The 27,999-nt window shown below is 40.2% G+C and overlaps 1 protein-coding gene across 3 annotated transcripts in view; it reads right to left on the bottom strand.

Annotated features, from left to right (window-relative positions):
• Positions 1–41: 41 nt before the first annotated feature.
• The window catches only part of KERA (keratocan), a 247,584-nt gene continuing 219,626 nt past the window's right edge, over positions 42–27,999 (bottom strand). For all 3 annotated transcript variants that reach the window (XM_085653017.1, XM_085653016.1, XM_085653018.1), the window contains exon 3: positions 42–7,709. In XM_085653017.1, coding sequence (XP_085509143.1) covers positions 7,534–7,709 — 176 coding nt within the window. In that variant the 3' untranslated portion in view covers positions 42–7,533. The remainder of the gene's footprint in view (positions 7,710–27,999) is intronic.

Genomic DNA, 27,999 nt, shown 5'->3' with positions numbered 1-27,999 from the left:
AATGTGTACATTGTTAGTTTGAAAAAAATGCATGAGACGTGTTTTTCGGAAGCCCAAAGCTATTTTAATTTGACAGCAAAGAAACATGTTTGTTGAATGTCTTTTTTCTCACATCACATGTAGGTGTAAAGTAGGCAACGTGTTTGTGTTCGTCGTAAAAGATCACATTTTTTCCAAATGTAATTACTGGTTAGCAAGTCACGTACTACATTTCTTCAAACTAATACACCTTTACATTCTACAAGCTAAATGCAGTCTTGTATATACACAATTGAAATATGTTCATTTTTGTAAACAAATTGTTATACACATATATTGATTGTTAGTCATAAACCTCAGCTAAATGTAAAATCATATGTATGCACACAATCTAAGCTACAACATTAACGGACCCTGTAATAGGAATACAAAGCAACTTGTCTTTCATATATATTCCCCTGCAAAAAAACTAAACATAAAATACAGCCGGTTGTAGTATCATGCCCAATATATAAAATGTTGTACATACATTTGCTCAAGGCTAGTAATTAGTTAACCCCTATTTATCAAGATAACATTGAAAACGAAAACATAATATGTTTTTTTCATGGTAGTTCTATTAGGTAAAATAACTTACATGTTTCACAAGTTAAGACACTCCTCAGCATTGTTTAAGGTAACAATGTTCATTTGATGAATGACAGCGCAATAATCAAAGCAATGATTATAACAAAAACAAATATAAAAACATGTATTGCGAACAATCAAAGAAGCCGTTTCGAAGGTCGTAGTTGAAATATAATTTTTTTGAATACAGAAAAATCGATAAATTTAGAGGAAATATAACCACTTAAATTTACTGATGGCAGCAGTGTAAAACAAAATGTTTTTTAAACAGGGAGCATTTGCTAAATGTTATTTGACATAAACCAGCACCCTTTCCCCACAACAGAAATGATTCTTATGCAAAAACAAAAACACCTTAGCACTTAGGGTTCTACCTAAAGAAAAACCCTTGTAATTTAGTGAAATTTAGTACCTGCCAAACTAGGAAAAAAGTTCTATTCAATGTTTCACTTTGAATGCCTATGTTGTCAAAATACAGACAAAACATTAAACTAAGGGCCTTATTTATAACATTTTGGCCTAGGGAAACACAGCAAGGCACCTTGCCGCACTGCCCTATGCCAATGTCAAAGTGCTGGAATACACCGTATTTAAGCAATGTGGTGCTTTCAGCCTGACCTGGTGCAGTTTTGGCAGCCTAACGCCAACATAGGCACCCTTGCACCATGTTGCACCATGGTGCAAGGGTGTGGTGCAAGGGTGCCTCCGTTGCATGCATGATTGTTTTTGTGCAGGAAGGGGCACCTTCCTGCACAACAACAATCCTACCAGGCATTTTCCTCAATCTGAACGCAAATACAAATACTAGAAAAGTCAGGAAGTGTTATATTTCAAAATTGAAATTAACTAATATGTAAAATTTAGTGGGCCTAAAATGTGGCTTTTCCTGAATAATGCATACAAAGTCATGAGGGAGAGTTATTTTAAATATACGTATTATTTGGGATTTGCCAGTTCTAAAAAATATTGGAACATATGACAGTTAAGAGTATTTTGGGTTATCCCATTTGAACAAATGTTGCACGAAAGTAATCACCAACCAGTGCCACATACACCATGTGTAACTTATCCAATATTACTTCATCAGAAGCTGAATCATTAAGCCATTCTAAAAATGCCCAGAATTCTATTACCCGGGTCATGGTGGGTCTCCCAAAAAGGATAGTCTCTCTATTTCGTACCAAGAGGTGCATTGGCTTCCCATAAAAGACAGAATACATTTCAAGATGTCTGGTACAGAAGGTGTCCATGGGCTTGTCTTTGAGCATCTGTAAAGAAGACTTTAGGTTTATGGTTTATGACACACTTCACCTACACTTAAAGAGCAAAACAAGAGAACAGAAGAATCCAGACATCAAAACCGAAGGCAGTCATTTATTTTCAATCTAATGCAACAGTCATTGTGGATGCCTGGCCGCATGAATTTCTTCACCTTCTCATTAGCCCCACAGGCCCTGATGCCCTTTGGTTTTGTGCACGTTAGAAATGTAAATGCGTACCTAGATCACCAATCTTAATGATTGCAGGAATCTACTACCAATATAAAAAATGTCAAGAAGCATTAGAACACACTGCATCTAGGATGTTTAAATATAAAGTGTATCACCTGTGTCAAAAAAGTGATAAAAATGCCCCTTGTAAAAAGTCTCGGACAAAGAGCCTAAACAGCCTTCATCAAGCAACACACAAATATGCTCACTATCTGGTTAAGAAGTTAGTTGATCCAAACTGTCTCTCTCGAGTCACAGAAATACATAGAGCAGTTTTAATTTACAGGAAAATGTATTATCTTTATGTATTGAAGCCATGATATATATTTCATGACCTAGATCACTTTCTGTAATATTGGCATGGTGTATTCATCCTGAGTCAACCTTACTGTACAGTTTCAGAAGTATGGCTTAATGAGAATGAATTTACTCCTCTGTAATAAAAGAAAGGACAACACAATATAATGTTGCAGTTCCATCATCTTCACTTACAATTTGTTTCCCTATTTTTGTTTCCATCAAAGGTCTCCCCAACTACACAGGACAGGTAGCCGACCCTAAGTGGACCAGGATACTCAGCAAAATTCATTCCAAAAGCATATTTCCAACACCTCAGCAGCATAACAGTTCAATATAAGATCCACCAAGGGTGGGATACCTGTCCTGTGTAGAAGGGGATACCTTTAATAGAAACAAAAAAAGGGAAATACATTTGTTTAATAGAAGTTTTTTTTTAAACTTTATATAGGCACATTCACAATTGTTAATGATGAAAAGAAATGTTTTTATGTGGTAATCCTGGGTTTGTTTCTACATAGGAGCAACTTGATTTTAATATAGGTCTGCGGGAGAAATCAATTAGCCCTGAAGAAGGAGGGTCTAAGTGTTTGGCACCCACTGAAACACATTGATGCAGAAGTGGAATTAAATCTAGCAGTCATTGAGACACTGTAGTTGTTGGCCATTTGGAAATACCATAGACCTAATTAGGATGTCGGTCAGAGTTTCCTCCGACTGACATCCCTGTAGTTTTAAGACCCACCGACCTCTGGTCGGCGGTCCGAATCCACAATTACAAGGCAATCGCACATGATGCAGTCACAAAGTCCCATTCACCAATTGGAGCATGTGAGGCGGTTGGAAACCGGCCGCAGCACAAGCTCCCATTGAGAAATGGGAGTCCCTGTAAATCCCTGCACCGCATGGCAGGAACCATGAGAGATTTACAGGGGTCTCCTCGGCCCCCAACTAGATGCCAAAGAGAACGGGCGCCCTGCTGGGGCCCTCAAAGTCTCTTTGCAATGACTTTCCATGTTAGAAAGCCCGACATGGAAAGTCTGTCATAAAAAACATCATAATCCTGAGGGGAACGCTGTCCGCACGGGATTGTTTGCTTTCTAACTGGCTGATGGGCTCCATTAGTCTGTCAAGAGCCAGCTGAAATGATCACAGGTTTGACTTCTGGCCACCAAAATCCTAATATGACTGTCGGAATTCAAATCAAGGATGTCGGTCGGAAAGCCTTTGACCTGCGGTCAGAGACTTTCCGACCGACATCCTAATTAGGCCCTATGTGTCATCAACAATGATCAAAACAGATTAGTAATTGTAAAATACATATGTGTTTGTCTTATATGTTCTCCCTATTTGTGCATATCTGTGATTTATGGTGTATGACTGTTGTTTTTTTTTAAAAAAAGGAGGATTGTTTGTTTTTTAATAAATGTATTTTACGTTTTTTTAAATTGCTGCTACAGTTCAAAAATAACCTGGAGGATTTACTTTGTGATGCTTAGATTAATTTTAATAACTCTTTTTAAATTGGATGTGACTTTTGTTAAATGGAGCACTAAAGATCCTGTCAATTGTGAATAGTTGCAGGTCGAAACAAAGTGCTAGGTGAGGTTGAGAAGTGAAAAGGTGTGAGAATTTCAAACAGGTGGTGTAGTTAGTGATTGAACCCCAAGGGGAGATTTCTCATTGACTTAATAGTCTGGTACAGTGCTCTGGATTGAGGGGCCTCTCTCAACTAACATTGTTTCATTGGAATGCAACTATAGTGTTCAAATGAAATGAAATTGCTTTCACACATACAATACCAGAAAGGGGATGACATCAATTTACAGAGGTTAAGTCTTCCATGAGGGACAGCTTCCAATTCATGAATGTGGCTGTCGACACTAAAGGGAGCACGCAGGGTGCAGGGTCTGCAATAAAATAGGCTGTTCATAATTTTGATAGGATGTTTGGTGTCTGCTGTCCATCACATGTCTCCATTTCTGCTTTCACAAATCTTTCAATAGGATTCACTAAGAGAACCCTGCTTCATTTACATCATCGTGCAGGATCATGTAAATCCTAACACAAGTATATTGAGGTGGAAAATGAGCCCTGGGTTGCAAACCAGTTCCTCTGAAAAAGGTCTGACTGCTTTGTGTTCTGGGGCTTAGTACACCAGGCCTATCATCAATTAGCTCTAGCTGCAGCACTCTCTTAAAAGAGGAACTGTAATATTGAAACTATTGGCTTTGGGAACTAACCTTTGGAGCAGATACATTGGTAAAGATATGTGTATATATAGGCTTGTCATTCGGGGTTGCCAATCAGCAAGTTAGACATAGGGCATCATTGAAGAAGCATAATGTAAGAAATCTATATTCAGTAATAGAAGCAATAGCAAAGAGCATCAAAATCCTCAAAACTGGGTTCTGTATTTCTTTCCTAATTTTAGATGCCAAGGAAGAGTTGCAAGAAGCAATACCATCTTCAACTTCGGAAGTTCATGCAGCAAGTAAGTCCAAAAATGGATCATCAGACTCCACAGCCTATTATATCATGCCATGTATCTTGTTCTGGTAGTTAGTTTAATATTTACCAACATTCTTTCTGTTTTACCTTCTCATATGTAACACTTCTTCAAACCAGGGAGAGCTAAATATATTCTTTAAGGATGTTGACATGAGCAACATATATCTTTTTGAGTACTAAAAAGCAAATATTTATGTTCTCTATAATCATGCATGCAGAAATGTTGATATGTTACATCACTATGCGGTGGCCTTGTAGATCTATGTGAATATATCATTTTCATATAAAATATATGCAATGCATTTAGAAAATGAAAAGGGAAAGAAACTAAAATTTAAATTAGGTCCGTGACCAACTGCAGTGGAGGGGATGTGGGCAAGCTGAAGCAATTTGTTATATTGAGCAAATGAGGTGCCCCAGGAGGACAAGGTATTTAAACATAACAGAAGTGGTTTTCATCTTCCCTTCGCAAACGTATGTACGTTAACAATCATTGTACTGAAAATAAATAAGGATGACCACTGTCCATGACGTAACAATGAAAGTGGCTTTGTGAAATAAATGACTCTTACAAAAGCCTTTTCAGAAAATTCCAATTTCATCTAATTGGTCCACTATCCCTGAAGTCAGCACTGCATACAAATTTCACACACTCATTTAATAAATAGGTGTAAATAAGTGTGGCTTGCTGAGTGTCTAGCACTAGGTAAAGCACAATCTCTCTCTCTCTCTCTCTCTCTCTCTCTCTCTCTCTCTCTCTTTCTCTCTCTCTCTCTCCCACCGAATAAAGACTTTGCTTTGAAATGAAGACGGATATACAAGACTCGTTTTGAGTCATAGAATTGGGCAAGTTTATTGTTGAATAAACTAGTCTCATTCTCCATGCCGTAGTTGGATTCAGAAGCCTTTTAGGGCAATGTCTATTGAACCACATACTAGTTTTATTTGAGCCTAATTATAACGTTTATGGCATAAAATGGAGAATGACATGCCAAAACAGTCTTAACAACAGTTTGCGCACATATTATTACCCCTTTAGCAATGTTTTGGCTACCAATCCCTCCAAGTATTACCTGTAGATGCATTGCACATATAAAAATTATCAATTGCTGGCATTTTCCACAAAGCCCATAAATGTGAAAAACAAACAGATGTTTTGGTGTCATGTTTCCACTTTGCACTCATATGAATGAGTGTCAAATAACTTCTGAACTATCATGAAGTGAATGAGGGGAGATTCTCGTCCATTTACATTTGTGAACTGTCTTATTCCCAAGAATGAATTTGTTTTTATTATTAAATTAAATTATATAAAAATATACCGTTTTGTATTATTTTTAAAAGACCCAAATATTTATTTAACAAACAGATATGTTGTCCCTCCTTCCAAGATTATATGGTGAAAAGGAAGTGGTTTGAATTTTCCGTTGAGGTTGAAATTGAGGACAAACCCAGAGGTTTCACTATTGTGTGAATTTCATTTGCTCATCACCAGTGATGTATGTTCTCACAAATCCTTTATACAACTTTTAATCCACTTTGGCTCTCACCAGAAACTGGGGTCAGTATTAGCACATATGATATTATGCAATGAACTGTAAATCCTGTACAACATAGCTTTCTAAGCTAGTAAATATCAAAACCATCCAAGGCAGCGGTGCTTAACTCAGAAAAAAAGTTTTGGGGGTTTACTCTTTTAGGCATGGATTCCTAAGGGGTTAAAGAAGGCTCAACTTTAGTTAATTAGGAAACATCTATGCTTTCACTTTCAGGAACTCCTACAGCAATATCAATCTTGCCATATCCAAGTAAATCACCATTATTTAAGCTAGTAGCATTACACAAGGCACGATTTGGAACTATACATATCTCATTTTCTATATTACATGGTATTCTGCAAATTATCCTACAGTTTTGAATCTTGTGATACAGAAATGTAAGTAATGAGATAGCAGAGGGTTTTGGAAAAATATACTATTATGATACTATAGACTAGTTCTTAAGAATAGTCAGTTTGAATGAATACTTTTTGACTGAAAGTGAGGCTTCCACAGATCTGAATAGGTTGATTTTTGCAAGGTGTTCCCTTCCCAGCAGATGCATGTAAGATTTTTGGTAGCAATTTTTCAGTTGTACTTATTTAAGCTTGCCGATCACATACAGGCATAGACATGCCAGAATTCGAACTACAGTGTAAAATGTAAAATTATCATAAATGTAGATATAGCTGAATAAACCCGTACTATTTTAGTTTCACTAAATATACATCAGTTATATGTGGAAAATACTGTAAATTGTAAGATCATAATTAACGTACAATACAGTATAACAAATTCAAAATTGTTGCCCAGCTCCTACGTTAAAGTAATATTTTTCGAACTCCTATATTTGATAAAAATTTGTACTGAGTTCTAAATTGGCACATTTGATATGACAATGCCGATTAATTTTCGTTGCAGACACACAGATGCTTTATACGTAGCATATCAATTGTGCCAGCACTAGCTAAATGGCTACAAAAGTGATAACAGAGAAGAGATATTGGATAATGTGGACAAGTGTATGAAACAAACTTCTTGACTCTGAAACGCATCCACTAAACTTTTGAAAATGGTTTGGGAAAACACATTCAAATAGTAATGACATGTAGGAGTCTGAAGCAAACCAAAAGGTCAATGGGAATTGGAGGCTTGATATCATTTCCATCCAAGCGGAGGTAACGAAGGCGTGGCCCATTGTCGGAGTATGGATCACTTGGTTGTTCCAGCTCAGCTGGTGTTGGGCAAATTGTAGTACCATTAACACCTAGAACACAAGCAACAGCAGTTTATGTAACTCCATACAGAATAGGAAACAGAAATGCATTTATCCACTGCAAGTTGATATCACAAAAATAAAATACATTTTCATTGTGTTGTTTGTCAATCGATTCACGTTTTTTTAACCTGAAAATTAATCATGATAGTTGTATATAACATTTTTAGGATACACATCAGAAACACAGTATCTGTAGGAGTTAGCAAAGGCTGTTACTGCGGTCAACATTTTGCACTCAATAGATCAACCTAAGATGTCAACATGCAAACCTTTGTGACCCAATGTGCTGTCTTATGAACTTGTAGTAAATAGTTAGTTAAATGTCTTTTTATTGTCCATAGCACAGAATGATGTAACATCCATAATGTTCAATTATTCAAATTTTTGGACGCATGCAGCATGCCATGGAATTACATAGTTAAATATTAGTACTCTTACAAACCATTGTGTTCATGTATACTTTAGAGCAGAATAACATATTTTACATTGTTATTCAAGCCACTATGTATTAGCTTTGGTGGTCTGGCCTATAAAGTATATATATATTTTACTATTTAAATGTTCTTAAAATATTTGCACAACTTGTTTTGAGGATGGTGACAAATTGCCTCTAAATCCAGTATGTTGTTTTATATTGTACACATTATTAGTTCATCTTTAACTAATATGTACAAACATTCTTTGCAGGGAAATCATGAAACAGCTATATGTGTGGAAGTATGTAGAGCTAAATATATACAAAAAAGCCTAACAGGAGACCAGCAGACTATAAAAGAGAGGGCAGAGTCCAAGAAGAATTACATTATCATTTTAAGGTAGCAGCCTACAGGTAGGTTTTTTGTGTGTGGCGAGGTTGTACACCTTTAATTCTTTCTGAATATTAATAGCATAGGAGCCATTCTGAGGTTGATGACAATGTTTTACAGGATTTGGGTGCATGTAGAAAGTCTAACACTACTATGTTTATGATGTAATCTATTTGAAGTAAAAATAAATATTGGGGGCTTGTCACACAGGTACAGTTTCATGGGATACATCTAGATGTGTAAGATTATTATTACACTTTTGATTACGTTTACTACTTTAGGCAATGCACCATTTATGAGTGTTTGACGTACATGTAACCAAACCTGAAGCAGGAGGTTGGGCTAGCTTGATGCTCCTTCAGTCACTTGGGACCTGTGCCTACTCTCCACCCAGCTGTCTAACGCAGCTAGGGTTGGGGAGTTTTAAAGTGCGTCTTTCAAGAGAAAATGAAATGCACACTATAAACTGAAGTGCCCAACACTCCTCCCTGCTGGTTCCAATCAGCAGCAATAGCCCCATCCTCAGACTTGTCTCTGCTGCCAGCATGAAAAATAAAATGGTAATAAAGTCCAATGCTCTCCATGCCACTGGATTCAAGCTATAATGGCGGATGATGAGTGATACTCCAAAACCGGCCCTAGTATGCTTGTTTCCAGTCTGGGAAGGACCTGGCCTAGCAGTTTGGGCTGGACTGTTCCCATGGGGAGCTGGTTCAAGACTGATTTGCATATGGCTGGGTCCAAACAAGAATGGCATGGTGAGCAAAAATAATTAGGGATTTGGGTTCAGATCTCTGTACTGGGGTGAGTGTTTGACATTGCTCAGATTTCCGTCCATGAATTTCCTTTTAACTTTTAAAAAGTTGCCACTCTTATAGCACACACTCAGTTCTGCTTGCTGGCTTAGTTCTTGGTTGTTGGCCACGAGACAGCCTTCTGCCCTCCTAGGTGGTAGCTGTTACTGACTCTTACAAAGGAACACAAAGGGCCTTCCTTTCGAAGAGGTGTTAACATCTCACTAGCAGGAAGGCCAAACAGGGCGTGAGACCAAAAGTCAAGCTTCCCAGGGGAAGCCACCTTTAAAGGAAAAATGCAGAGCAACTTCTCTTTTCTTCTGGTAGACAGGCTGATGTCAGGGACAAAGTGAGGGAAATTGTTGCCAAACCAGTTTTCCCATGGGCATGCAACCCTCAGGTAGCCACTCCTCTAGAGCGGGCTACCTAGCACAAAACCCTGAGAGATGGTTTCGGCTATCTTAGGAACATACAGAACATTGTATTCTGGGATAGCTAAAGTTCCAATTTAGGAAGTTGTCATCAGGCGTGAGGGGATCTGTTAGTCTACAGCCTAGTAGTCACCACATCTATGATGGCAAATTCTGGGTATAAATGTGGCAACTCTGGCACCCAGGCCTCTTATCACAGATGCACTGGATAGAGAACTGAATAATGACTGCCCTGCTTTTCCCTAGAGCCGGCAAAGAGAAGCAGCACCAACGACTGGATTGCACCTGCTGAACATCTCAATTTACAATTCACAAATTATTATGTAGGTGAATTGTGCCCAATATTCCTTAAAATGTGTCTTTTTTTCATGTTACTATGGACGTTCTGTGGATATACTTTTAATTTCAAAGTTGTGTCGTTCACTACTCATCTTTTTATAATGATTTTTTTTATAGCTCTGGGTTGATAAATACGTTGCAATTACCATGCTTTTAACTTACTGACTGATCTAGATCCTTACATTAATTTCTTGCAGTTTTCTTATCAACCTTTTTGTGAACACTTTTGGTGTAGGCCATAATGCAAATCAGTAACATATATGTAGGACTTATGTGTCACGATCTTCAGTATCAATCACTAACCTTGAAACGCTTAGGAACTGAGGACCATACGTATGAACACATTTTCCCATAGACACAGAATGGGTAAAACTATTTGATACGTCTGGACCTTAATGCTTTTTTGATATTTCAGGTTATAAATCAATAGTATCTTTCAATCCTCTAATGTACAGATTACCTTTAATTTGCGTTTTGAAACTATCATTCCAATCATCATAACTGCAAAATCTAATGATGGGTTACCCATTTGCAAGTTAATTAAATTGTGAGATGTGTATTTAACTGTGTTGTCTTTAAATCTAGAGTTTCTCAGTTTTGAGCAACTACTCACAACAATATTATGCCATCTTTAAGTGTATACCAAAAACATATTAGTTGATGACATTCTGGATCACATAAAATACATTAATGCTGAACTGTTTAGATAAATAGATTTGTCTATGCTTAAACCATATTTCTCATATTAGATATGTCCTACACTTTAGAATAAAGTATTTTAACACATTAGTTAAATGTCTTTTGGGAACACATTTTAGTAACAAAATAAGAAATTGAATTTAATTTCATACAGACCAATCTAATTTATATTGGCATCCATTGCCCTTAATCCTTCACAGTATCATTCATTAGATGCACAGGGTGATCTTATCAAAAATCACTTCAATTGTATTTACTGTACTGAAAGATACACCTTCCATTTCTCTGTGCAATCTGTAAAACCTTTCAAATATGTTGCAGTCACATTCTCAATCTCTTTTGAAAAACATTCTCCATGCAGAGCTAATGAAGCTAAATTGTTACTTACCACATTTGAAACTTAGCAATAGAAACATATTACTGTCATAGCAGAATGACTAGTTCATAAATATTACTCATAATTCACTTTTGTCTGTTTTATTCAAAACTCCCCTCAGACTTTCTTACAGTCAAATATTGGAGATTATTGAATCCCTGATATGCTGTAATAGCAGAATGCTGTTTGGTTCCTTCTGACAAATATTAAGACAAGATGACACCATTTATCAGCAGGGTTAAACACAATGGGGCCTATTCACATAGATAAGGTCTACGCATATTTTTATGGCAGAAAAGCTCCACCAGGAATGCTGAGTTCTCGTTTCCTGTAAATCTCTCTTTAAGAGTGGGATTTGGAGATTTCAAGGCATGGCTAGCCTTGTAAAATTCTGAAAACTCACAAACATGACTTCCACAATTCATAAACTACTGTGCTTTCCGTTCCCAGCCTGAAAGGGATTGAAGATTTACTTCAGCCAATGGAAGGCTTAAGATCCCTTCTGAGTTGGGAGGGGGAGTAGTTCACTCATTGATTTGCTCGGGTCTATGGGAAGGAGTTTCACTATGGAGAAAAATGAATTCCCAATTAAAAACAAAAAATGTGTGTTTGTCCAGGAAATTGTAATTCCCATCTGTGGGGTTACCTTTTCTTGTGAATTCCACACACCAGGAATAGGATCTCGTGGGAATGTCATATGACTTTCCAAGGAATATGCCTGGAAACCCACGTCTATCACATATTTCTCTGTGTATTCCTGTCAATGCTTGTGAATTCCAGAAAATTGTAAATCTACACTCACACATGTGTGTAAATCTGCAAGGGTGGATTGACAACTTTCATGAAAAACATACTGTAATGTAGATTTCTAAGAGTCAAATTGGTTGTGAAGGAAATTGAAGAAAGTGGTATGAAATCATTAAATAAGTGTGAGAAATCTGAACAGTGTCAAAATAAACAAAATTATTTGGATGAAGCAATAGAGAAAGATTCAAATAATTGAAATGAATTAATATTTAGTACTCATCAATATAAATTTGCTAACAGTTTTTTGTTTGTAAGCACACTGCAATCCATAACTCTAAAAACAAAAATATTATTGGAAAACATGGGACTATGCTACAACATGATGAAGAAATGCAAATATAGGTGAATAACTATTTGCAGTAGTGAGTATATCCACAATTTGACAACTAATACTGGTGTGTGAAAATACAATTTTGACTTCATCAACATTTAAGGAGTCATTAAGCTGTTCCAAGAATGAGGTATCCTTTATAAGGCAGTAGATGTTGTGCTTTCCTAATCCCATGATTCCCGTTCCTCATTTAGAGGTGTGAGAACCACTGGAATCCAACTAGGAATCTCCTCCAGATCAGATGTTTAAAAATATTAGCCAGGAATACATCTGCCACAAGCCTGCCAGAGACAGCAGACCTTCTGGTATCAATTTTTCCTGCCTAGGTCAGCTATGTGAGGCATGATGTTCCTGGGCAGAAAAATGTGAAATGTCCCCCATGTGAATAGAGAAACCTGATGTATTTTTTATTTTTTCAGAAGCAACACTCCACTTTGCGGATTTGTTAATGGAAAAATATAAACATTGTCAGGCACACATCAATGACATGCCTGCCCAGCAAACATGATTATATAGGTTGAGTGGCACTGTCATTTTCACTATAATCTCTCACTTTGGCCTTCAGAAATTGTGAATGCATTACGCAGATGCACCAGTAGCGGCCTGTGGTGGTAGTGCTGCCGGGCGCTGACGTGGGTTGGGGGGTAGTAAACTCCGGAATACGGCTAAACAGAGGTAAGTACACAAACAAATAAATAAAACGAATGTCGTTGCACGCGCTGCATCGCATTTGCCGATTCACCATGGGCTGCTACTGAGATGCACCCTTGGAATTGAAGATTATTCAAGTGCCTAGATGCAGAGTGAATGGAGGTTCCTCTTGTCTGATCAGCTAAGGGTATGCTGGCAGGTAGTCTAATGGGTTGTGAGCGTAGGAAATGGACTATTGACCTAATTGAGGTTGTTTAAGTGTCTCAAAATGGCATCAACAAGAGGCTGAGGGTTTCGTAGGGTTCACAGTGAAGTCTGAGAGGAAGCATTACTGCTTTCAGTGTGAGCAGAGAGCATCAGAGGCCAGCTGATATGCTCTTCAGGGCTGCAAGATTGGTTTAAAGTCATGAAGGGGGATTCAGGAACCAAGGGTCTGTGATCTTCAGCTGCTAGCATAAGTACCCATGCAGTGTTTAACATTAGAGAGGGGCAGGTGTTAATAGTGGACAACGTCCTCTGGAAGATGTAGGTGCTTGTCAGAGGCAAGCATATAGATGATAATGGGGGGGTGTCAAGAGGGCATACATAGCACAAAAAGTATGGGAAAGTAAAGTAAAAGTGAATAACATGGATGTTGTTCACCATGGATTTTGAGTTTTATTAAAGATTGAGAGTGATTATTGGCTACTCCATAAGGGCAGATGAGTAATGCTAGAGTCATACATGACATGGCCTTTCCTCCCTGTCCAAAATATATATATATGTCTTTCCATCAGCCTCCACTATCGCCACCATTTATTTCCCCGCTCCCATAGCTGTGCTGTCTGCTCTCCATCGGAGCACAGAGGCAGTGCTGTACTGACAGACTTCCAGATAAGCCTGTCAGAGAAGCCTTGAAATCCTTTATTGTAAGAAATTGGGTTGTTGGTTGACTGGGGTGAGAACACTGGTCAAACAGCAACCACAATCCTTGTGAAGGTGGGTCACAAGCCAACCCAAAACTAACCTGTGCTCAGCCTCTGGTAGCTTGGCACAGAGCAAACAGACTTTACTTGTATGCAATGTGTAAAGTTTTTTGTTCAACGCTTCAAACAATAATGAAGTAAAACCACTAAACAAAAAGGATTCTACAGCAGGTAAGAAAAATAAAGTTGCTTTAAATAAATAAAAAAGACCAAAATGGCAAAAATCCAATCGTAGGACCGGAAATATGCAATATTTTATGATTTCCAAGAAAATAGCACCAAAAAGCATCAACTGTGGATATATGGGTGTGTCATGCCAGGACAAAGTCACAAGTTCAGGCCGACTGCGATTGAGGATGGGAAAGCTACAGGGACCTAGTTTTGCCCGCTGATTAAAGTACCTTAAATCCAGATTTGCTAAGCTTTGGGAGGATCTGCATCAAACATGCATCTTACAGGTGAAGCAATGTGTGAGTTCCGAGGTACAGCAAGACTTTATGTGAGCCCCTGTGTCATTGATGAAGATCCCATTGACAAATGCGTGCAATGTGAAGTCCGGCATCGATGATGCGTCATGAGGTCAGCATCGATTTGAGGGAGCTGTGAGGCTGTGATACAGATTCGGGCATCGTTGTCAAGGCTGCTTCAAAGAGGGATTCAAGGGCCTGAGTCGAGAATGTGCAGGGCAGTGGTGGTTCCAATGAGGCAACGAGCTGTGATGCAATGTGGGTGTTTGTGGCTGACGTGATCCACACAGCAGCGGTGATGCATCGGTTCTGCTCGGAGTTGCACTGCGCAGCATAGGAGATGCACTGATTGCGCTGGATCCATAGAGGCTGGCAAAGCACCTCACACTCACTTCAGAGGGTCCAAGACTATGGTATCACCACTTGGCATTGTAGACTCACAGATAGCAGAGTCCAGGTGCAGGTGCATGATTGTTGGGGAGCCTGTAACATCCCTGAGGCTCTGATAAGGAGGCCAGACAGCTATTCCTTGGAGTCACTCTGGGGTTCTGGCTTCAAGAGATGGAGGTCCAGTCCTTCTCACATAGGCAAAAAGGCAGTAGGTTAGCATAGTAGGGCAGCAGTCTTTCAGGCCCGCAGTCCAGCAGAGTGGCAGTCCTTTTAGCAGCACAGAAATCTTCTTCCCGCCAAAGTAACCACAGGTCCAGCAGTGTACTAAATAATTGGTTCTGAGGTCCAGTATGTATACCCAGCTGTGCCTTTCGAAGTGGGGAGAAGTTTCTAGAGGCAGGCCTTTGAATTGCAAAAGTGCCCTGCCTTACTGGCTCTGGCTCCAGACCAACTAAAGAGGAATGCAGCTCTTTGTGTGGAGGCTGGACACGTGTAAGTGGAGCATGGCCCAGCCCTTCCCTTCATCCTGGTAGTGGTGACCCATCCAGGCACACAAAGTTTAACTGTCAACCACACCCATTCATGTGTCCCAGAGACAGGCTGCATTCACAAAAATCACTAACGCAGGAAAATGGCAACTTTTTAAAAGTGGTAGTTTCAAAACTGCAGTTTAAAATATGAATTCTCCATAAGTTAGGATTTTTCATTACAATTCCAAAGACACCAAACATGAACTGGGTACCTGTGAGTGGTCATGTGTGGTGCTTACCTTACTCCAAGGATAGTTTGGGGTAATTTTACACCTGTTTTGATACCTGTAGGGTTGAAATAACTTTAGAAGTGCAATTCATGAATAGCAATTGTCTTGCTCTTTTCTTCTCAGTGTGAATTTGTATCAGCATGTCTCTACCTGAACACATCCTTAAATTTCACTATACTCCTATCATTTAGTGGAAAGTCTCCCTCATTTTTTAGCCACTCCCCCATGTCATCACACATTTACTACAAAAACATATACCTGTGTGCAAGTAGCTCTCCACCACATTGGTGGTGATCTCCACTCAGAAAAGACAGGAGACGCAGAGGTCTCCGGCTCTTGGTTTGCGACTAGCATTTTTGGCATTACATCAATAGTACTTCTGTAGTACTACTTTACAAGCTACAGCATGCATTTTGTGACTAAGCCCCAGAAAGTGTAGATTTAAACCTAGGTGGTGTATTTGACATACACATGAACCAATGTGCAGAGGCATATTCACCTTTGTGTATAGACCCTAACATTCTTTTCTCCATATGGAAAATTACGTTTGACCCCATGTTACGTCACACACCCACCTATGAAGGTCAATTGCACCCACTGGCAGCCCTCATGGGACAGCACCTACAGCAAGTGCGCCACTTGTTCAACACAGGGTGCACCACCTTCTAGGCTGAGGATGTCTTCGGGCACAGGGGTAAATGGTCATAATATTTCATTTCTCTGTGTCTCTAGGCACATTTAACTATTGTTGCTCACATTGTTCTGGTACAAAGTATTTTGCTGATTTTCCAGCGACTGCTAATGTTAGTCCGTTATCAGTGAGATGTTTACATTTGCATCTGAAACACTGTCTCTTCCCTCTCACCCAATGGGCTATTTAACCTTTTCGATCGCCTACAAGGAAAAATGGCAGAAAAACTTTTGTATTTAGCATTTCACAACTCTGCAGTTTGGTCACTATAAATAGGATATGATAATATATGTTTTTTTCTTTTTCAGTCAACAGCTGTTTCATTGTCAGGCTTATAGTTTTGTGTTTATCTGTTTCATAATGGGCTCCAAAACCTTTCATGCACATTACTGTTGGCTAATTCCAGATCTCGCTGAACATGTCATTGATGACTTTGAGCAATTTGTCAGCTATGTGTGGAGTCTTCTCAATAGTAGAATGTAAGGGTTGTTGCTAGGGTAGAATGTTGATCTGTGAAGTGGGGGAGTTGATACTGCAAAGCTGGAAGAGTAAGCTGAAGGTACTTATTCTATCCACTACAATTAAAGATTATCAACATCAATCCTGTGTTGGAGAGGATCTTTACATTGGCGACGATGGACTTAAGCTGCGCAGGGGGCAGACTGCAAGTACCTCCACCCCTGGATTAATTACCAAGTTTCTGGTACACATAGAGAAGAACCCACTGTTTCAAGAAGAAGAAATTGTATTTTCTTGGATAAATTATCAGCATACTGAAGTCAGGGTATGTACTTTATATCTTGATTCAATTCAACAATTTTTCTTACTTCTATTTCATAATGGCTCTTCCAGCATTCATAATTATTAAAGAAGTTTCGGCATCAACGATATTTACTTCATCAAGCAACTGAACTGTGCTGCATGACATTTCATTACTCGACCTTGGCATAAAATATTTTAAACTGGGCTCGAATTTACACTATTTTTGCTTGATTCTGATGTCATTTCATCTGTTCGACACGTCGGCGTGTTTAATTGGCGTGACATGGATTTCTTATTGTGGAAATACAGTTTATTAATGGACGAAAGCTCCTCCATTTTGTGTTTCTCAGTCACCATTTTGTGTTAGCCTTTTTCTAGCCTGCCACCTCAGCACATATAAATCTGCACCATCTGCACAAAGAAATGCTGGTATATTAAATGACCCCATAGCACATGTTTGTTCTTTCAATGATAGCGTGCAAGTAGAGCAGGGCATTGACATCAGGTCAATGACTCATTTGTGTAACTTTTCTAATGATCGAGATCACATGTGTTATAGCTAACAAAAGACTGCTGATGGTAACAAATTATTGTTGACACAAAAAATGCGACCTTTTGTTCCTATTAGATGATTAATGAAGTGAGCGCCTGACTTTGTAACCACACGCGTGTCTATATTTTATTTCTGGCACAAGTTATACCCAGTTCTGCTTTATTTCTGTTGACCACGGAATTACTGATGATTGATGGAATTTAGTGAGCAATCCTTCCTACCTACTCCCACCTACTCTTGTTCCAGCACAACCATATATAAGGCCTCCTGTGACTGTGTAAGTTGTCCACTTCTCTCATAGCCACATGGAGCTGTGAGGTGGTGTACCCGCTTGAGCGCAATAAATCTTTTTATATTTCAGTTACCTCCGACTGCTGGTCTTCCTTGTTGTAAGCGTACCTGGGTGAGGTAGGAAAAGATCCACTTCCTCAAATTGGCGACTCTGGTGGGACCTCTCTGTGGGACATCCAACGGCTAGTTGAGTCCGTGGTTGGAAGGTGCGACCGAGGACCGAATGATCGTGGGGGCCCCTGCACAAAGGAGACAGCGTTTCTCCGCAGCAGCTGCCATCTGAAGTCCCGACAGGCCTTTTGACACAGGATTTCCCCGGCAGAGGTCCACGAGCTGATCCCTTCTGAAACGGACGTATTGTCCGAAGACCAACAGTCGGACGATCCAAGGACCGCAAGGAACACCACAGATTGGTGAGATTGTTCTGTTGCATGTTATTGTTAAAAGTTTTGGGTTAATTAAGTCCATTGAGGACTGTGGTAAAGGAATAGTTATAACTAAAATAAGAGGAACAATGAAGAAATGCATTTCTAAAACATTCTGTTGTATACGTTCAGGTTATCGGTTAGACGAAAGTGTCCCCACTCCTGTTGAAGATAGTCCTGGTTGGATATTAATGATAAAGAAAGGAGTGAATGTGAATCTATACAACAAAATATGGCATGAGTATACAAAAAAGGATAAGAAATTACAGTTACCTATTGATGGTACCTTTGATTTAGCTAAATTACAGTATTTACAACAATGTATGATGGAACGAAAGGTTCGACCTGCTATGTTCGAGGTATTTCAAACATGGGAAAAATCTGCCAGAACACGGAATATGAAACAGAAAAAAGATAGGGAAAGAGAACAGAATAAAACACCTATGGCCAAGGTAATAGAATATAATAAAATGAAGATAAATGAAAATATCGAACAACATGACAGAGAATTTAGAATGAAAACAGAAAAATGCTTCGTTGCAAAAGAGAAAAGAGAGTGTCCCCCAGTTGATGAAGTATTGGAGGATTTGTTAGACAAACCACCCCCATATAATATTGTCCAAATACCTGCACCCCCAGGTCCAGGGCTGGCAGGTCAACAAGTTAATGTTGTTGCTCAGCCAGCTCAACAGGTAAACCCCCCTGTTGTACCGGCACACCAAGTCACCCCTGTGGTACAGCCACAACAGGTGGCCATTCCTGGTGCACAAACTCAACAGATTCCATCCGCTCCAGTATCCTCCAGTATAACGCCTCCTGTGTTAATGACCCCATTTTCCACACTGTCTTATACACAGGGTACCTCTGGAGCGGTGGTTTATCAAACCCCAGTATCCCTAAGTACAATGACGCCTTGTGCTGCGCAGAGTGATTCTCCCGCCATAAACATCAGAAGGAAGAAAAACTGGATGGATTCTCCTAACTCTTGGTCAACAATTAGGGATAGTTCACCGTCAGATAGATATGTCAGACAAACCCGGTTAGGCAGCACAGAAAAGGATACCATAAGAGAAATGACAAAAAAATGGATGGACCTAGGAGAAATAACTAAAAGAGGAGCCAGGGAGACATTTGAAGGAATGCAACAGTTACGAGCTAAAAATTTCGTCATTAATACTATGGTGCACCGACTGCTTGATCACTGTCAACTTTTATCAGAGTACTGTGACATTAGTTTCAACATGACAGATAGGTTGAATAAAATGTGGAGAGACAGCGACAGTTCCACATTAACGCTCGCACAATGTGAAACAGCGTTTGAAAATTCTTACCATTATCAAAGAGAGTTGGATGCTCTTTCTTGTGGTGCCACTAACAGCCACCTCCACCAACATTATGGCCCAGAAGTAATTTATGATACCTCAGCTTTCCCTATGAGAGAGATACATCCAATTGCAGATCCCAGAGGTGCACCTCCTTGGAATAGAGCTGATTTGTTGGCCATGAAAAAGGAGTTACCTGATCCTAGAAAGAATCCCAAGGTCTTTTACGAACAACTTGAGTCCGCCATTAATTTAACACCTATGATCCTAAAGGACATTGATTTTCTGTTTGATTTTTTGGTGCCTCAAGACATATGGCGTCAAGTAAGGGACCACGATTGTGCGACCATACCTGGCAAAATATAACAAATGACGACGCTGGAAGACCAGCGGGAGGGGCTGTGCCACCAACAGTAAGGAATTTACCAGGGCTTATTATAACACGAATGCAGGAAATATTGCCCAGGGAAAAGGTGGATTGGGATAAATTGACTGCATGTCGACAAAAGGAGGGCGAGGAAGTGACTGATTTTTTTAGCAGAATAGAAGAGGTTTTTAAAGGACATAGTGGACAAGATATACAGACTGTACAAGGAAAGCACATTTTTGCTAATCAGTTCGTGCATAATCAAGAGGACGTATACATTTTCAGAGGGGAGGTGGACGTAGTAGAGGGGCTGGTCGAGCTGCTTCAGCTCCGACGCAGAGAGCAGGGTTAGGGTACAATACATGTGCCAATTGCTATCAGGAGGGTCATTGGAGGAACGAGTGCCCGTTGTTACAGGGCCAGTGTCAGAATATAAGAAACAATGCAAATACTTACAGAGGGAATACAACACCCCATGCTGACAGAGGGAGAAGAAGGGGACAACAGAGAAATTATAACAACGCCGACCAGGCAAATTATTTTGATCAAAGGAATAATGCGTATTTCACACAAGATTATGCACAGGATGATGACGGCCAAGATTGGACACAATAGGGATGCCCAGGAGAGGACAGGGAGCGAGTGCAGATACCAGTGGATCCCTCAGGACCATATGTAAAAATGGTAGTTGAAGGTGAAGAGAGGATATTTCTTCTAGATACTGGTGCCACTAATACCTCCATTTCCCACCGCCTGCTCCCCCATGCTCCTCTCTCGGGAAAGTTAGATAAATCGGTGGGATTTTCTAATGCCGTTGTCACAAGCCCCATTTCACGACCATTGGACTTCACAATTGGTCCCATAACAGGGAGTATGCCATTTGTATTAACAGAAAAATGTTCACTTAATTTACTAGGTCTGAAGGCTTTGAAAATGATGCATGCCACTATATACTGTGCACCGGATGGTGTCTACCTCACTTACAAGAAAACAGTACTACCTAAAGAAAAATGCCAATCTCGACAATACATGGTTTCAGACAAAACTAACATTCCACCTGAACTTCATGATATAGATTCAAACTTATGGGCACATGGACCGAATGATGAAGGGAAAATGGATATAGAGCCAGTACATATTAAAGTAAAAGAAAATGTTAGATTGCCTAGTATTCCCCAAGATAAGACATCAAAAGAAGGTGAGGAGGGACTGAAAATTGTCATATCAGACTTGCTACAACGACAAATAATAAAAGAAGTCACAAGTAGCCCATGTAATAGCCCCATTTTACCTGTGATTAAACAAAATGATGGTACAGGAGAGGTCAAATATAGGATGGTGGTTGATGTACGTGCCATTTATAAAATAGTGGAACCTCAATACCCTGTTGTACCCGACATTACTGCAATGTTTTCATCTGTACCACCTTCAGCCCAGTGGTTCACTATAATTGACCTCAAAAACGCCTTCTTTAGTATTCCAATACATCCAGATAGCCAATATTTATTCAGTTTCAGTTTCCAAGGAAGGTCGTACCAATTTTGTCGCGCTCCCCAGGGCTATACAGAAAGTCCTAGCATCTATAGCCAAGCATTAAAAAGACAACTAGATCATTGTGTTATGCCATCTGGTACAGTATTATTACAATATGTGGACGACTTGCTCATAACAGCTGAGACGGAGGACATCTGTAAGCAGGCTACGCATGCTGTTCTAACATTTCTCGCTTTGCATGGACATAAGGTTTCGCCAGCTAAACTACAATATTGTCGACAGGAGGTGACGTATTTAGGTCATCTCCTGTCGAAAGGAGGGAGAAGATTATCATCTGACAGAATACGAACAGTGCAGAACATTCCCAGACCTTGAACTCAAAGAGATGTGCGTGCATTTCTGGGAATGGTCTCCTTTTGTAGGCAATGGGTACCAAATTTCTCTTATCTGGCCAAACCATTACTGTCCTTAACTCACAAAGATGTGAAAGATCCCGTCCCTTGGGAGAAAGAGCATCACGATAGCTTTATGGCTTTAAAAACTGCCTTATGCAATGCACCTGCTTTGGGCACACCAGACTACACTAAAGACTTTGCATTGTTCGTATATGAAAGGGAAGGGTGCGCAATGGCGGTACTAACTCAGAAAAATGGAGAGAAGAATAGACCATGTGCTTATTTTTCCTCAACATTGGATCCGGTAGCAAGAGGCCTACCGAACTGCCTTAAAAATATTGCTTCTGCGGCTGCTGCAGTAAAACAGGCAGATTCTATTGTCCTTGGACATCCAGTTATGGTTTACGTACCTCATTCAGTAGACATACTATTAAACAAAACAAAAACTCAGCATTTAACTAATGCTAGGTTAACTCATTATGAGCTGATACTAATGGCCACCAACGTGACCTTACAACGATGTAACACAATAAACCCAGCTACTCTGATGCCTCTCCCTTCGGAGCAGGATGAAGTACAACATGATTGCGTGATTGTTACTGAAACTGAAACGAAAGGTCGAGTAGATTTGGTAGATGTACCTATGTCTACAGTTGATGGTACACTATTTGTGGATGGCTCTTGTCTAAAGAGACCAGATGGAACCACCTCTGCAGCCTATGCAATTACAACCAACAAAACAGTGGTTGAGACATGTAAAATACAACAGATGTCCGCTCAGGCAGCCGAGCTAATTGCTCTAACTAGAGCATGTGAGCTTTCAGAAAAGTTAGTAGTAAACATCTACACCGACAGCCAGTACGCCTGGGGGGTGGCTCACAACTTCGGAAGACTATGGGCCGAGAGAGGGTTCATTACATCTGGCAGTGCTAAAATACAGCATGGCACCTTGATTACAAGACTACTAAATTCTCTTGCCTTACCAACTAAGTTAGCCATTATGAAGTGTAGTGCACACAAGAAAATCACAGACCATGTAGGTCAGGGAAATGCCTTTGCCGATGAAACAGCCAGACATACTGCGTTAAATGAGTACACCTTAACCTATGTAGTGTCAAGTGCAGATGAGGAGAAAAATGAAATAGATCCTTACAAAGAGATAAAGGAGATTCAGGGGTTGGCAAGTGAAGATGAAAGAAAGCAATGGGTAAAGGAAGGATATTACTTTAACACACACTTTGGGGGTTGGATGAATACACTTGGAACAAAATGGATTTTGCCCAATAGTTTCCTCCTACCAATGCTTCAGATGGTTCATGGTCCGGCACACCTGGGGGCTGATGGAATGACAAATACAATTGAAAAGATATGGGAAAACAAAAATATAAGAAAGACAGCTGTAAAACTTTCTAAGAATTGTATGACCTGTGCTCTTCATAAGGTGGGGAAAGGGATACAAGTACCACCTGGTCATTTCAGATTACCAGAATACCCCTTTGAATGCCTACAAATGGATTACATAGAAATGCCCCCTTCCAATGGCAAAAGATATGTTTTGATTATTATATGTAGTTTTAGCAATTGGGTGGAGGCATTCCCTTTGAAAGATAACACCGCATTAAGCACAGCCAAGATGTTGTTAAAAGAGTACTTCCCCCGCTATGGTTTACCCAGAAGTCTGTGGAGTGATAACGGGGTACATTTTTCCAATAAAATAATGGACCTGGTCTGCCAAGGACTGGGTCTTAAACAAAAGTTTCATTCAGTTTATCATCCAAAAGCGGCAGGACTTGTAGAACGCTGCAACGCTACATTAAAAAATAAACTGCAAAAAATATGTGCATCAAGCACTCTCAGTTGGGTAGATGCTTTACCCATAGCCTTATTCTCCATGAGGACAACTGTTACGTCCAAAAATAGGCTCTCTCCATACGAGCTTGTTATGGGGAAACCAGCAAATGTATATGGGTTTGCCTCTCCACCGAAGTTGCAGGAATTGACACATTCTGCTTTATTGGATTATTGTAAAGAATTAACTTCTGCCCTGTCTACCATTCGCCAACAGGTCAGAGACACTTGGTCCCCGCCGCTGGAAGGTGAAGTACATGACATCAAGCCAGGGGACTGGGTCCTGACCAAAAACTTTGTGAGGAAGAACAGCCTACAGCCCAGATGGAAGGAGCCTTCCCAAGTTTTGTTAGTCACACAAACAGCAGTTCGATGTGATGGACACAAAAACTGGATTCATCTGTCAAACGTGAAGAGAGCACCACCGTTCTGGCCACGATTGCCCCCGGAAGAGGAACATTCTGACCGAAGGACTGGTGACTGCACTCCTGCAAAGATTGACCATAAAGGAACTGTATCAGGATACAATCTACGCCCAAGGAAATTGAAGAGTGCTTAGGACGGAGCAAGCACCAACTGCCGTGCCATCTTTAAAGGACTAACTTGTGCAGTGAGGTTAGTAAAATAAGGACACTGCTGATAAAGATTTGACAGGAGAAGAACGGAATACCTCCCAAGCCCAAAGACCCATAGGAGGAGAGGGTGCAAGGTTGAATTTTGTCATAGCTAATACCACCTGTAGAGCCTGTAACAGTGAGGCCTATAACGAACACTGTTGAACTGCCGCACATGTGAGATTGTATATTCCTAATGGTATTGTTATTTGGAAGAACAACAAAACACATTCCTTTGCTAGACATGGAGGATACATATTCCACCCTTAAATTGAAGAAAGGCCATTGGTACTCCAAATTAGGAATATTAAGTCTGCTATTCTGTGTAATGTCTTTGGTCATTGGCTTACTATATCTTTTGGAGCTTTACCATCCTATAGCACAAACAGCCCCACTTCCCTCTGAACTTCCATCTGACATTGTCCCCTCAGTTACAGTAGCACCTGAAGATATGGATCACAGGGAAGAAATGCGCCATAACTCCTTTCTTATCCTACTTCATCAGACCCATCAAATAATAGATAAAAATAATTGCTGGATATGCATGCAATTTCCCGCCTATGTAGATGAAGGAATACCCCTTCTACAAGTACCCCTGCCATTTGAACCATCCTGCTATGCATTACACATTGTGGTGCTGAAAATAGAGCTGATAGGGGCCTCAGCTAACTGGTCACAGCCCGTTCTTCAACCAGAACGTCAACGACTTCCCTGTACAACCGTTATGAAAAAGACATCCTCCTGCCAGGGAATTGCACTGCAGTTATCTTGGAAAATGCAACGTTCCCCTTTTCTGATATATTTACCCCATTGTTTTTGGTAAACAATGCTAGTATACCTCCACTTGATAGAGACACCATGAGAATACCCTTTTTGAAAATTAGACAGCGTGGTGTGCTTGGGAGTATATGCATTCGAAGTAACGGTACTGTCAATATGGGGAATAGTACAAATTGCAATATGACTTTTGAGGTGACTTCTCAGGAAATATCTGTCCCACTTTATGTCGGTGACTCAGTTTATTTCATTTGGGGTTCTAAGGCCTATACTTGGCTACCAGTGAATTGGGGTGGCTGTTGTCACCTAGGACTTGTAACACCAGTTGTGTCTGTCAAAAGTACACGAGAAGTAAATAGAGCCTCTAAGACTATAAGGGGTAGACGGAGTGTTGATCAAGGGGATACGGTGTCTGAGATAGCTGGTGATGTGCTGGCAGCGTTTGTTCCATGGTATGGCCCTGCCATAAATTCCAGGAATATTCGCAGATTGTCCCGTCTCTTGGAAGCCACAATAGAGGAGACTGCAGGAATTATTGAGAACATCACAGTGGAGCTCAAAGCCGTCCGATTGGTTTCGCTTCAGAACCGGATGGTTCTAGACATGATGTTGGCAGAACGGGGTGGAGTCTGTAGGGTGATCGGAGCCTCCTGCTGCACGTATATACCTGACTCTTCCATGTCAGTTAGGGAAGCTGTTAAGAGACTGTATGATATAGGAACACAGGTCCATAGTGACGATGGCTCATGGGATCCGGCAGGTTCCTTTTGGAACACTTTATCTGCCTGGGGCTGAAAGATAGGAATGTTCCTAGTGGCTATCTTCCTTATAGTGGTTGGGTGCTGTATTTTCATTAATTGCCTGCCCATGTGTTGTCAGTGTTTGGGGCGCCTATTGAAACCACCCCCAATACCCCCTGTGACAGTAACTAATGCCCTTATTATGAGGGATGTGGTAGCACAGGAATTGATGGATATTGACATCTCGGATAACGCCCCATCAAGCGCAAATACAGTTGATTATGTGAATGAGCGCAATGCGGCCCACTATAGTAACAGCCGGCCTATTTATGAGCATGTGCGTTAGCAACGCACCAAAAATGTTGGACCTTGCGTCCAAAGGGTCGATTGTGGAAATACAGTTTATTAATGGACGAAAGCTCCTCCATTTTGTGTTTCTCAGTCACCATTTTGTGTTAGCCTTTTTCTAGCCTGCCACCTCAGCACATATAAATCTGCACCATCTGCACAAAGAAATGCTGGTATATTAAATGACCCCATAGCACATGTTTGTTCTTTCAATGATAGCGTGCAAGTAGAGCGGGGCATTGACATCAGGTCAATGACTCATTTGTGTAACTTTTCTAATGATCGAGATCACATGTGTTATAGCTAACAAAAGACTGCTGATGGTAACAAATTATTGTTGACACAAAAAATGCAACCTTTTGTTCCTATTAGATGATTAATGAAGTGAGCGCCTGACTTTGTAACCACAGGCGTGTCTATATTTTATTTCTGGCACAAGTTATACCCAGTTCTGCTTTATTTCTGTTGACCACGCAATTACTGATGATTGATGGAATTTAGTGAGCAATCCTTCCTACCTACTCCCACCTACTCTTGTTCCAGCACAACCATATATAAGGCCTCCTGTGACTGTGTAAGTTGTCCACTTCTCTCATAGCCACATGGAGCTGTGAGGTGGTGTACCCGCTTGAGCGCAATAAATCTTTTTATATTTCAGTTACCTCCGACTGCTGGTCTTCCTTGTTGTAAGCGTACCTGGGTGAGGTAGGAAAAGATCCACTTCCTCATTATCGTCACTGAATAACTAGGATTTAGATGCAAGCTGTTATTTGGTGATCATCTTTGCTTCGTGTGTGTGAAGAAACAAGAACATTAGACTTGGTGTCATTTGCGTGTTGGTCTTTCGTGTATGTGAGCGTGCAGGAAAGACTGGACCGGACTTAACACCATATGCGCAATTTATTAATGGAATCTGATAATCCCAACTACATCGATAATTGCCAATAGACTGTGCGCATAAATAATCAACTGATATTTTACTGACCATAAATCATTCACCGCTGAATGCATCCTTTGATTTCATACCGGCATTCCAATCTGTGCGCGGGATACATGCACACTAACAACGTGTGAGACACTGTAACTTCCTGAATTACATGCCCAAGCAACTTAAGAAAAATGACGCGCGACACACAACCACGCACGCACGGCGGCCATCTTAGATGATTGGGGAAACATCCAACCAACGTTTTCTACTTCCTGAAAGGAGATTTTCGATACTTTCATCATATTCTTCGTTTTCAACAAGAAGTTTCAACAGAACTCTGCAACGGCTGGACAGTTAAGATCCAAAATACTGACAGTAATTTGTTATTTTAACTTATTATTTTAGTAACATTTTCTTTGTCCACAGGTGAATTTTCAATTGTATTGTATCTTACAAATCCATTTACAAAAAATATTAATTGTACTCACTTGTAATCCCCAAATCTCCTATTATCCCTCATTTTTTAAGATGACAGATCAAGGGTTAGCAGCACCCCCTTCCTTTCTTCCCTCTCCTGGCGATCCTTCCATCCCAAGAAAGGAATGGAAAAAGCTATTTTTAACATACATCTTAGCAGATAAATATGGCCCAGTACGCAAGCAGGCCATTTTGCTTCATCACCTAGGTGTAGAAGGGCGGCGTTTATATGAGGATTTCCCTAGGAATGGGTGAAGGCCAGCCTACCAATGTTTGTGAAATGAGTATGCAAATGTTAAAAGTGAGGTTTATCACTAAGATTAATGTTGTGCTAGAGAGACATACGTTTTTTTGTCGTGTACAAAAACCAGATGAGGACATAGGAACTTATGTAGCTGCATTAAGGGGACTTTCCCTAACTCGTTGTTTC

This window comes from Triturus cristatus, chromosome 4_1 (assembly GCF_964204655.1).
Source record: "Triturus cristatus chromosome 4_1, aTriCri1.1, whole genome shotgun sequence".
Taxonomy (NCBI): Eukaryota; Metazoa; Chordata; class Amphibia; order Caudata; family Salamandridae; genus Triturus; species Triturus cristatus.
Note: the sequence above shows the minus strand (reverse complement) of the source record. Positions and strands in the feature narration are given on the sequence as shown.